The 13,122-nt window shown below is 26.6% G+C and overlaps 1 protein-coding gene across 1 annotated transcript in view; it reads left to right on the plus strand.

Moving 5' to 3' along the window:
• The first annotated feature begins 253 nt into the window (after positions 1 to 253).
• LOC100167965 (ryanodine receptor) overlaps positions 254 to 13,122 on the plus strand; it is a 57,289-nt gene continuing 44,420 nt past the window's right edge. The window contains exons 1-11 of the mRNA XM_016806461.1: positions 254 to 307; positions 5,329 to 5,433; positions 5,506 to 5,604; positions 5,688 to 5,768; positions 5,850 to 6,038; positions 6,111 to 6,310; positions 10,603 to 10,785; positions 10,903 to 11,074; positions 11,778 to 11,947; positions 12,024 to 12,148; positions 12,242 to 12,442. Of these exons, the coding sequence (XP_016661950.1) occupies positions 254 to 307; positions 5,329 to 5,433; positions 5,506 to 5,604; positions 5,688 to 5,768; positions 5,850 to 6,038; positions 6,111 to 6,310; positions 10,603 to 10,785; positions 10,903 to 11,074; positions 11,778 to 11,947; positions 12,024 to 12,148; positions 12,242 to 12,442 (1,579 nt within the window). The remainder of the gene's footprint in view (positions 308 to 5,328; positions 5,434 to 5,505; positions 5,605 to 5,687; positions 5,769 to 5,849; positions 6,039 to 6,110; positions 6,311 to 10,602; positions 10,786 to 10,902; positions 11,075 to 11,777; positions 11,948 to 12,023; positions 12,149 to 12,241; positions 12,443 to 13,122) is intronic.

Consider the following 13,122-nt stretch of genomic DNA (forward strand, 5'->3'; position numbering starts at 1 on the left):
TCCGATCGACTGTGCGCCTTTAATTCGCAAACGGACAACAGAGACCGAGCGCGGACGAGCGGGCGAACGCTGACAAATGCGCCGAAATGCGCCGCCGCACAGTGACGCAGCCGAGCGCGGTGTCCGTTTGAAATATTATTATTACCGTCATTGAAGAGCCGGTACGAGCGACGACGTCTGGTCGTCCGTATAACAGCAGAAGCAGCCGCATAAGCATCCGCAGCACCAGCAGCAGACCGGCAAACTCGCCGCGATGGCCGACAGCGAGGGCAGTTCGGAACAGGACGATGTCTCGTTTCTCCGGACCGTAAGTCTCGGCGAATAATTATAAAAATACTATTGCCAATTTTTTATTACACTATTATGTATTATTATTATTATTATAATACGCATATAGGTGCTCTAATGGTTTAATGGTCACGACCAATTAACATTGTAATAATATAATATACAATAAAACAATACTAGCCGCATAGATACATATATGTTAATATTATAATACACAGTATAGTCTCGATGACTCTGATACTGATGAGAATAAAAATTAATTCAGTTTATAGGTTTTCCGAGTTTTGTACCTCAAAATAACACGTTAGGGGGCAAAAAAAAATCGAGTTATCGAGCTTTTCGAGTTGTTGGGTTCGAGTTATCAATACTCCACTGTATTATTTATACAGTTGTGTATCCTAAATAATATTTTGCATCTTATTGCGGTGCCTCCTGGGTATTTATAATGATTTATTCGGCTAATTTACATAATTTATAGACGGATACATTTAAACATAGGTACTCCTTAAAATGTTGGTCGTAAACAGTAACGCTGTTTGAAAAGGACTGTTATTTATAATTACTACCTACCTATATTATTTTGGGTGAACAGTAAAAATGTCTATTATACATTATCATTGATAATATTCATAAATAAAAGAAATAAATAACTAATGCCAGGCTGCATGCAAATTTGATTAATTTAATGGTTCAATAAAATTTTATCGACCAATCATGGGCCACTAAATCATGTTTAAGGGGCCATTAGCTCACTATTGATTACCTAATTACTATTTAGTGATTAATGATTATGCAACCAGGAATAAATAGATATTATAAATGTATTTAATATACATAATAAATCAATTTTATATTTGGGTGAACAGTTTATATCCACTCCATTGAACAATTTAAGCTAACAGATTTTTACAAACTCGCTGAAAAAACAAAATACTACTCTACAAGTTCTGGTGGAAAGCAATATTCATCTTACAATATTTGTACATTCCTGCGCTTGTTTTTATTATTTTTTTAATTATGAACAAAAAACGTTTTTATACACGAAGTCTTATAATAATACGCGTGTTAAGATAATTTATTGAAAAACGTTTAGTTTTATAATTTATTAAACATTTACATAACATTGACTTAACTTGTAGATGTTATTATTCAATTAAAAAAAAAAATATGTACCTAGGTATCTACAGTCTACATTTAAAAAAGTCCACTTCTAAATGAACTACAACTACAAATACGTCTATGATTGTGTATTTAAACACCATTAGAATTTTAATATACATATTACACAAAAATCCTAATAATTTATTCAGTTATACTAATAGTATATTCTGGTGATAACAGGTAAGAGTGTGTTTTATCGATTACAGATGTCAATACTCTGATTACTTAAATAAAGCGTCTACAATACTTATTAAAATATCTCGCTGTAAATTGGAGGCCACGCCACACTGCCCCATACATATATTTTCTTTGTATAAAAGTAAATTGATAATTCTATAGTTTAAAATTTTAAAAGATTCAATATCAATCACAGAAGAGACTTACGTAAGATGCAATTCAGAACAATGATCAATGATAACTTGAAATTAAAACAATATATTACGGATTATTAATATAAAGCACCTGTATCCAACGGCGTAAAGATAGGTTGGCCTAGGTATCTCAATTCACCGGGGCCCCCAAAACTTACAATTTAAATTAACGAGATTAAAACATATAATTGTGATAATGATATTTTAGCGTTCATTTCTGACTCCATATTTTTAAAAGATTTTCTAAAATATTTATTGTATAAACATTCATCTAACTTGTTTTATGTGACACACATCTGTAGTTATTTTAGTGTTACCTGATATGAATCATTTAAAATTTACTAATTACTTACGATAAAACTTTATTTTATCTGTTACAAGTAGGTTTAGGGACTTATAGGAGTTTGCATGTATTTTTAATATTCATTCAAAACATGGCTTAGTGATATACAAATTTGTTTCATAATACCAAGAGTTTGCAGTACTTTTTTTGTTGCATATTTTGCATATTTTACTCCTTTTTCTTGTGGTAGTTCATATTTTGTTATATTCTTCTTTAAGTGCATATTTTGCATATTATATTTTTTAAATTGTTAAAATTGGTTGTGTTTTCCATATTTGCGAGACGTTTGTAGTTGAAATTATGAACCATTGATATACTTTTATTTTATTAATCATACAATGTTGTACTTTAATGTAAATATAAATATCCACTAGAAATTAGATATCTTTAAAATTATCAAAACTACTATATCTATCTGTGTATAGTAATATATATTAGGTATATACATTATAAAAATATAATAACATAATATATTCTATTTTAAACAAAATATATTACGCCATACAGTTATTAAAAAATAAAAATTTGTTTAACTAACAATTTCACGATTTAAAATTTAAATCATTAAATAGATAGGTACAATTTCTTATTGGTGTAACATTTATTTTAAGCATATTAACTTTTCTGTTTATTACTACCTATTACCCACTTTAAAATTGTTTTCACATTAGTAGTGATCAACAGATAATATTTTTTATGCAAGAATTTTTTATACTAGGGATATTGAGATTTTCTAAATGTAGTTGTAGCCTTGTAGGTATTGCAGGATAATAACTAATAAGGAATAACTATGTATTTGTCATTTGACATCGCAATTAAATGTTTTTATACTGAAAAATCTTATTTTATCTATTAAATACTTATAATAACAATTTTAAATTTTAGATATAATTTAAAATAGTAATATACTAAAATTCAGCGGAAATGATAGATTCATTGTTGGCAACTTAGCATGGACAGTGAAGTCGAATCGAAATTGGCGGAATTAATACAATCCTTCCTCGTTAATGATATTTTTTATTTAATTATCATTAAATTTCCATGAGTTCACAACTTGTTTAATATTTTAAGCAGAATGATGAATACCTTGGTTTTACAATGATGTGCGTTTTTTATTTTTGTGTCTAACAACGTCTTTTGGAGCAGCTGTTAAAGAATAACGGATCCCTAGAAGTTATAATAGAAATTACTTAAATCTTTAAGTTTAAGGTGGTTCTAGTAAAAAATTGGATTAATTGATACGTTGGAAGATAAAAGTAATACATTTCCAGTAATCTTCAAAAAAAAAAAATTAACTTTGGAAAGCTGCAAATTTTACGTAAAATTGATTTTGTTTTTTTTTCGTTTTAATTCTAAAATGAACAGTTGTACAATGGTTTTATTGCTAATATTTTTAACTTTTGGAATAAAACCTTCTAGGTATATCACAGTTTATTTTCATTATTTCTCTAATAAGCCTTCTATGTATTTTTTTTATTGATCGAAAATAAACATAGGAAACATAGGCTACTAATTACCTTTTCTATGTAATATACTAGTGGTTCCAATACAATTATGCCATACATAATACCATTGATTATTATAGGTAGGTATATTTTTAATACCTACCGTTTAAAATTTTTGTGAAACATTACAGTGTTACACATAAATATATTGCCAAATTTTTAATTTACTTTAGAGTCTAGAGTCTGAATTATATACTAATAAAATGTTTATTAAAAAGTCCTATTAATTATTTCATTCTAGTTTTTTTACACTAATTATTATATATTTTATGTTTTAAACTAATTTGGCAAGGTGTTCTCACACTCTTATTAATCAATTTATTTTCATATACAGGTAATCTGTGAAAGGTCATATTTTTTTTTATCACTTCCCCAATTTATTGTAGCCCATACTCCATACATACATCGGATACAATATGTTTGATGTTTCTATATTATTTTAAAATAAGCATAATTTATTTTTATAATTTTTATAAAATGATTAAAGAAATGAGGTTTTTTTTATCATATTTCTAATTTTAATAGTGAATAACAAATTATAATTCTAAAAACAGTATTTTTATTCAAAAAATGTTTAGTTTTGTTTAAATTTCATAAAAATGGGTTACATTATTCCAGGCCTTACAAACTTTATAATAACGTTATATTTTACAAAAAACGATTGAAATTTGTAAACGTAATTATAACAAAAAGTGATAATCAAAAATATCTAAATATCTACTGCAAAACAAAACATAACGATTAACAAAATATATTATATATCATTAAACAACATAATGCAAAATGTAATTTATAGAATACCATTGAACAAAAAATAACGCTAAACGAAATAATTTAAAATCCATTTATTTAAAAGTTATATTGGTTTCGTAGAAATATTTATTTCATGCTTATACGGACATTATAATTGACTATATTATATTCCGTATCCGGGCCATTACCCGGTATTAGTTATTACTTATTATTAATAATTTTAATAGGTATTAACACTATTATAAATAGTGTAAAAAGTATAAATAGTATTATAAATAACTATAAATGCAAAACTTCTATAACGTTTTAATTCTGAATAACGATAAACGCAAAACTTGGATAACGTTTTAATTGTGAATAACATAAAATGGAATTTTTTTTTTTTTGAGCGTTTTGAGTCTATCAGTGTTGAAAGGTAGTTTAAAAACAAAATTATCTTTATAAATTCTTAAACTATATTTAGACTAATATAATTTTTTACTGCGTGGGTAAGCGAAATTCAAGTTCCCGAAAAAATGTAGTTATCTACAAGTTTGACTGTATTTCAATAATATCGAATTTTTTAGAAATGTATCAACATTTTGGAATCAATATATAGGTACCTGCCTAATTATTATGCTTAACGCTTTTAATATGATACGAAAATAATATTTTATTGGTAGGTGAAAGGTAAAAATAGTTTTTTATACTTAAGTATCAGGCTAGGTACCTATAGGTATTAAATGTTAAAAATATTGAAACATAATTAATGACTAGGTTAGTAACAAATTCAGTTGACATCGTTTTAAATAAAAAATGGGACAATTATTCCAATAAAAATGCTTGTGTTAGTCAAATATTGGATATTTGGATTATTATATAATAATTATCAAATAATGTATACTATAACATAATATATGTCTAATAGGAAGATATGGTGTGTTTATCATGTACTGCGACCGGAGAGAGAGTTTGTCTTGCAGCAGAAGGATTTGGAAATCGGCACTGTTACTTAGAAAATATTGCCGATAAAGTAATAATAAATATTCAATAATTTAAACAAAACAATAAACTAATTATAATTATTTTTTACAATATATTGTAGAATATTCCACCTGACTTGTCACAATGTGTTTTTGTCATTGAACAAGCGTTATCTGTGAGGGCTTTACAAGAACTAGTGACAGCTGCAAGTTCTCAAGAGGTAATTAAATTATTATTTTGAATTTGTTCAAACATTTTATGCCTTTATTATTTTAAACTATACGTTTATACATTTGTTTTTAGGGAAAAGGTGGAACTGGATCAGGACATCGAACATTGCTATACGGAAATGCTATTTTATTGCGTCATCAAAATAGCGATATGGTTTGATTATAAATAAATTAGGATAAGATAATAATTAAAAAAGGAAATAAAATAAAAAATCTTTATATAAAATATTTTCAGTATTTAGCTTGTCTATCAACAAGTTCATCGAATGATAAATTGTCTTTTGACGTTGGTCTACAAGAGCATTCACAAGGTGAAGCTTGTTGGTGGACTGTGCACCCAGCATCGAAACAACGATCAGAGGGTGAAAAAGTTCGAGTCGGAGATGATTTAATTTTAGTGTCCGTGGCAACTGAACGGTATTTGGTATGTAAAAATATCTCGTGTTGTGAAACGAAACGAAATAAAACAAAATAATGTTTTAAATATGTAATATAGCACACCGCCAAAGAAAATGAGTTATCTGTAGTAAATGCATCATTTCATGTAACTCATTGGTCAGTACAACCATATGGTACTGGTATCAGCAGAATGAAATACGTTGGTTATGTTTTTGGTGGTGACGTACTAAGATTCTTTCATGGCGGCGATGAGTGCTTGACAATACCATCGTCGTGGAGCGATGTTTCTGGACAAAAGTGCGTATCAAATATTAATTAAAACTAATTTTGAATGTGTGTACTTGTAAGTTGTTGAGTATATTGGAAATTATAAATTTGGGTGAATTTAATTTAAAATATAAAAAAAATTACCCTTTAATATTTAAATTATTTTTAAATAATTATAATCAAATATTTTTACTCGAGTAAACTATTTCAAAATGGGCCCTTATTCCAGGGAAATTGTTCATGAATTATCGGCATCTATGCCGCGGCATGCATTATTCGACTATTGCATTTAATCTATATTATCATCATTTATGTATATACAGAATTAGCTCAAACGAGATGTTGAGAGTATTATCCCCATTCGGCATTCGCCAGTGTTGTACTGATTATCATTGGTACACTAAGGCAATCATATTTGGTACCCCTATTCAGCATAACATTTGATATATTATCTACATTCTAGGGTTGCTAAAATGGCCAATTTCTATTTCCAATTTTTTTTCTACTCATATAGTTGTTTATATTTAATATTCATTAGCTTAAAGGCACAATCATAATAATATTTACTGAGGGTCTGAATTTTTACAAAATTTGTCAAAATTACGAAAATTCGCTAATTATTTTAGTTAGAAATTAATAAAAAGTATTATTTTTATATCTAAGATTTGAAAATTCAACTCAAGATTCCTCATAAGTTTGTCTACCTTAAAAAAAAGTTTAGCGGGGTGTCAAATTAATTTTTTTTGAAGTTAGAATTTTGAAACAAAGATTCATAATATGACATTGGAAATTTGCTGTAAATTATTAACAAAATCTCATCAAAAGATTTTCTTATTTTGTTGTGAATCAAAAACTGAGTACGGCAAGTACTTGAAACTTTCATCAAATACTTATATATTAGGATTTTATATACTTGGTATAATTTTAAAACTAATTCTTTTTCTACGAATATCGATTTTTTGATGGCTCTAAAAGTTTGAAATTGTATTACAAAGTTCCTCATAAGTTATTATAATATCAGGGTAAAAAAAACCTACTTCAATATTAATATTTAAAAATATACTTGATAATATAGGCTGACAGACCTTCTTCACTTAAAATCGTATTTTGCATAAGTAGTAAGTACAATGATTTTATATCATTGTATTAAAATTTAACACATCCGTTACAGTGACCTACAACTTACACAACATCTAATGTACAGAAGAGTGGTACTTACCCACTTGCTCATTTTTAGATTCCGAGTGGAGCGATGAATGTATTGATTTTACAATGATGTGTGTCTTATTATTTTAATTATAATTTTTGGTGTTATTCATCACCTTTTAGGACAGTAAAAATGCTTATAGATTTATATATTATAGATTACTCTATAGATTTTCTTCAACAGTATATTTTTTGATAGGAAAGTGAATCTAGTTGATACTTTGGGGGATCAAAAGTAAAAAAATTAGTAATTTTCAAAAGCGCCGGGAAAAATAAATTAAGAAAAAACGTGAATTTTTACGCAAAATCGGTTTTTGGTGTAACTCTAGAACAAATGATCGTAGATACATGAATATTTTCACTGAATGTTTATATTAGCATTTTCTATACACGATACAACTCTCAAATTAATTTGATATGCTTTGAGCTGTTTACGGACATTTTCAGTTTCCAATTATTTTAGCTTTTTTTTTTTCTATAAATGTCAATAAAACTGTATTCGTTGGATAAAAACATTTTTTTTAAATCTAAGATTTCAAAATATAATACAACATTCCTCATACCTTTGTCTACTTTTATAAAAAAATAAATGTCTACCGGAAAGTCATATTAAGTTTTTGAAGTTCAAATTCTTAAAGCATTGGATATTCACTGGATTACTCATGTAGCAATTTTCTTATTTTGTTGTAATTAAAAATAAGAAAACTGTATAATACAGTGGTTTTCAACCTGTGCGTCGCGGCTCCCAGGGGCGTCGTCGGTTATTATCAAGTGAGCCTCGTTCGAAAATTAAAAATACAATTGTAATAATTTATAGTTTTTTACTTTTTGTTATCTACTTTTAACTGCCGTGTAAGTCTGTGCGCCCTATACATGTTGTACGCACTTGGGTATATGTGAGATAGACCGGCCGATCGACAGATTCCGTCATTGAATAATGTAAATTTGTTTGTTTTAAATTTGCATATGGGAGTCGTATATTTGATTTCAAAATCAAAAGGAGCCGTGAAACCAAAAAGGTTGAAAACCACTGGTATAATAGGTACTTAAAATTTACACCATATGTTCATTTCATCAATTCTTAAATCAATACTTAATACAATTTTCAAAATACTTTGACTCGTTTTGGGCTGTTTATGGTAATTTTAAATTAATAATATCTTTTTAGTTTTTTTTCTATAAATGTTAATAAAATATTATTCACTGGGTTAAGAAGTTTTAACATATCTTGATATATTTTTATATATCGTTTCAAAAATATAAAAAATACATAGACACAATTATTTTTATAAGCATTTAAAGTTAGAATTTTGAAAAAATTAATCAAAGTTAAAATTAAAAAAAAAGGTGGGTGTCGTTCTGCTGTACAGTAGCAAGTTACAAGTGGGTCACATGGATGGTATTAAATTTGAATTCAATGATATAATATCATTGTATAAGAAAAACGATTCCGAGCGGAGACGGTGTGTCAGTCTAGGTATAAGACATATTATATACTTATATAATATATAATTATATTTTATAATTATATATTATAATATGGTATCAAAAAAACAAATTGACCTATAATAGGTACCTATAATAAATTCCAAATTCATCATATATTACAATATTCATTAGGTACTTTTAACGCGTTATACATCAACAACAAATTGTGGTACTATCATAGATATATAATAGTATACTTTAGAAGTTTATATTAACCACGAATATTATACAATCACAACAAAATAACTAAAATAGTTATTATAGGTTTTTTAATATTTAATTTCGTCCAAATTTGAACTTAAAATGACTATAAAAATAAACTGTGCTTATGTATTTTGAGATTTTTTGGTAACACAATGAACTACTTACGTGGAATCTTGTTTTAAATTTTCAATTCTTAGATATAAAAGTTGAACATTTTATACATTTTAAACTACAAAATAATTATTCAAATTTAAATTTGATAAATTTTGTCAAAATTCAATCTTTATTTGCTTATAAAAAAAAATTGTGCCTATGTATTTTTAATATTTTTCAACTGCTATTGTTATAATATATCAGAAGTCTTGTATTAAAATTTTACACTTTAAGGCCTAACAGATAGAACTTTATTGATATTTATAGAAAAAAAAACTAAAAAAATTGGAAACTGACAATATCCGTAAACAGCTCAAAATGAGTCAAATTATTTTCAAAATTTTATCGTGTATAGAAAATGCTAATATAAACAATCAGTGAAATTTTCAAGTATCTACAGTCATTCGTTTTTTAATTACTAGAAAATAAGAAAATCGTAACGGCACACATCAATGTAAAATCAATACATTCGTCGTTCCACTCAGAATCTAAAATGATTTTGTAGTTAAAAATGTATAAAATGTTTCAACTTTTATAGCTAAGGATCGAAAATTTAAAACAAGGTTCCGCGTAAATAGGTAAATAAATTACTTTAATCATAATAATATCATCAAATATACTTACTAATATAATATCATAGGCTGACTGACCTCAGAATGGTTTTTCGTATACAATGATATTATATCATTGATTTCAAATTTAACACCATCCATTACAGTGATCCACTTGTAACCTATTTTACAGCAGAGCGACACCCACTTGTCCACCTTTTTTTGTTGATTTTGAATAAAATATAAGAATAATATAAATATAGGTACCACACAATAGGTATAATATAACCAATATTAATTAGTTGAAGGTTTATTTTGAATTTATGTCGATTATTTCTAAGATGGGTATTCCAAAATGTATATATACGATGACAAATTTAAATGATTTATCTTATTGGTTATTGATTATTGATTTTGCTTCATGAATTGCTTGATAAAAATCTTACATGTCTAATAACAAGTAATTGATTTTATCCAACTCTTTAGTCTTTAGTCAAGAAATATTTGAGATATATATAAAATAAGTTAACCAGAAAATAACATAAATATAACATATTAAGTTTGATTATGGCCATGTTTTTATCGATGTACTCATGACAAATAAAACTAATAAATTCAAAATAATTATTATAACGCAACTATATTTCAAATTTTTTTTTAATAAATATATTTTAAAACTTTATAATGGATATAATATTTGTTGTATTTATCGTAATTTAGTATAGTAATTTATGAAGGCGGAAGCGTTATGAGTCAAGCAAGGTCATTATGGCGTTTGGAGTTGGCTAGAACTAAATGGGCCGGTGGGTTTATTAATTGGTATCATCCAATGCGAATAAGACATCTGACCACTGGACGGTATTTAGGCGTCAATGAAAACAATGAATTACATTTAGTTTGCAGGTAAACTATGTGTTTATAATTAACAATATGATAATTATTAAACATACTTTCACTTTAACAAAATATTTAAGTGTTAAAGTGTTTAATATTATTTGTAAACACACGATTGTATTACAGAGAAGAAGCCACTACTGCATCGTCTACATTTTTCTTACGTCAAGAAAAAGACGATCAAAAAATAATTTTAGAAGACAAAGATCTAGAAGTAATTGGTGCACCTATTATTAAGTATGGTGACAGTACAGTGTTAGTTCAGCATTCTGATACAGGTTTATGGTTAACATATAAGGTATGTATATTGTAAATTTAACATTTAAGAGGCGTAATAATATTTCTAGTAATAAAATATGTTCATTTGATTTATTTTATTAAATAACTAGTTATAGATAAAATGTTTTTATGCTCAACAATATATTTTTCTAAATATTATTCTTATAAAAAAATATGTTTATTTATTTTTTATTAAAATTTGTATTTGAGAACACACTTTTAAGAATTATAATAAAGTATCACATAAAAACAGATTTTCCATATTTTTTAGCACCCATTTTTAAAAACTTTTATTTATAGTGTCAGAAAATGAATACCATTTGACAGTTCGTCAATGGGCAATTTGTACAACATATTATATAAAAGTTAAAGATATGTTTATATACCTATATATATATAAAAATATATTATATACCTATATTGTTACAAGAATGATATTTTTAAAACATAAAAAAAATAATTTTTTGCTATCTGGGTATATGTATATGAAGTTAATGATAATTAAAAATATACTTAGGTAAATTATCCTAATGATACTTATAATATTTGATTCAGTTAGCATTAATAATTATTTTTACTGTAATGCTGTAATAGCCATTTTAATTTTTTGTTTCAAAATTATATATTTACAAAAATAATTTGATATATAAAATATAATTTAGTTTCCTCAAATGATTTAAAAGATTACATTTAACTGATATTATTTTTAATTGTTGGTTTAGTCTTATGAAACAAAAAAAAAAGGTGTCGGTAAAGTAGAAGAAAAACAAGCAGTATTACACGAAGAAGGTAAGATGGACGATGGATTAGACTTCAGTAGGAGTCAAGAAGAAGAGTCTAGAACTGCTAGAGTGATACGCAAATGCTCGTCATTATTCACACAATTTATTTCGTTAGTAGATATCATACGTTTTAGAATTTATTTTATTTTAACCAAATTTTATTTACATTATGTAATGCGTTTATAGTGGCTTAGAGAATTTACAAAGTAACAGACGTTCGTCATTATTTTGTTCATTCGTTAATCTAAATGAAATGGTCATGTGTCTAGAAGATTTAATAAATTACTTTGCTCAACCGGAAGAGGATATGGGTAAATACAGCTGTAAAATAATTATTTTAGTACATAGTGAAGCCTGAAGTACTTAATAATATTAATTAATATATATTTTTTAATTAACAATAGAACACGAAGAAAAACAAAATCGATTCAGAGCATTAAGAAACAGACAAGATTTATTTCAAGAAGAAGGCATATTAAATTTAATCTTAGAAGCTATTGATAAAGTTAATATTATCACATCTCAAGGATTCATGGTCAGTTTAGCTGGTGATGAGTCTGGACAAAGTTGGGATGTGATTTCTGGTTATTTATACCAATTGCTAGGTTAGTTTTATAAATAGCCATAGACCTTATGCTATTATAATGGTACCAGTGCCGCAATTACAATTTTGAGGCCCCGGTTCAAAGATATTTTAGAGGCCCTTTTAGTTTTTACATAAGCATTGGTGGAATTAGTCGGGAGCTTAGCCTCCAAATATACCATAAGCCCCACTCCTCCCCCCCCCCAAAAAAAAAAAATAATATATATAAAGTTATTTTGGTTGTGTGGTAACCAAGCCCTTTTCTCACATTGATGTTTAAAATGTTCACCCCCTGAAATTTCTTATATGTACTTAAGACATAAACAGTGGCAGACAGGATACAAGCATTTTGAGAATTCATGTATCCAACAAAAGTGTCCTACCCACTTGTCATTTTTCTTTGGTAATTGCAACTTATATAATAAAAAATGTCTAACTGCACTTAACTATAATATTCAGATAATATATCATTATAATATTATATCTTAAATATTGATTAAAAAATAGTATATAATATACTAATAAAAAAATTAATTCACTTATCATAGGTACATTTAGTAAATTTATAAATGGCATATATCTTTTTATCTTAGGAATTAAATATTTAAATTAATCATTAAATTTGATATTTCCATGACAGATAAAGTATATTAAATATTTAAGATAGGTACAAATGAATGAATCCTTAAAGTACATTAAAAT

This window comes from Acyrthosiphon pisum, chromosome X, assembly GCF_005508785.2.
Source record: "Acyrthosiphon pisum isolate AL4f chromosome X, pea_aphid_22Mar2018_4r6ur, whole genome shotgun sequence".
NCBI classification, from domain to species: Eukaryota; Metazoa; Arthropoda; class Insecta; order Hemiptera; family Aphididae; genus Acyrthosiphon; species Acyrthosiphon pisum.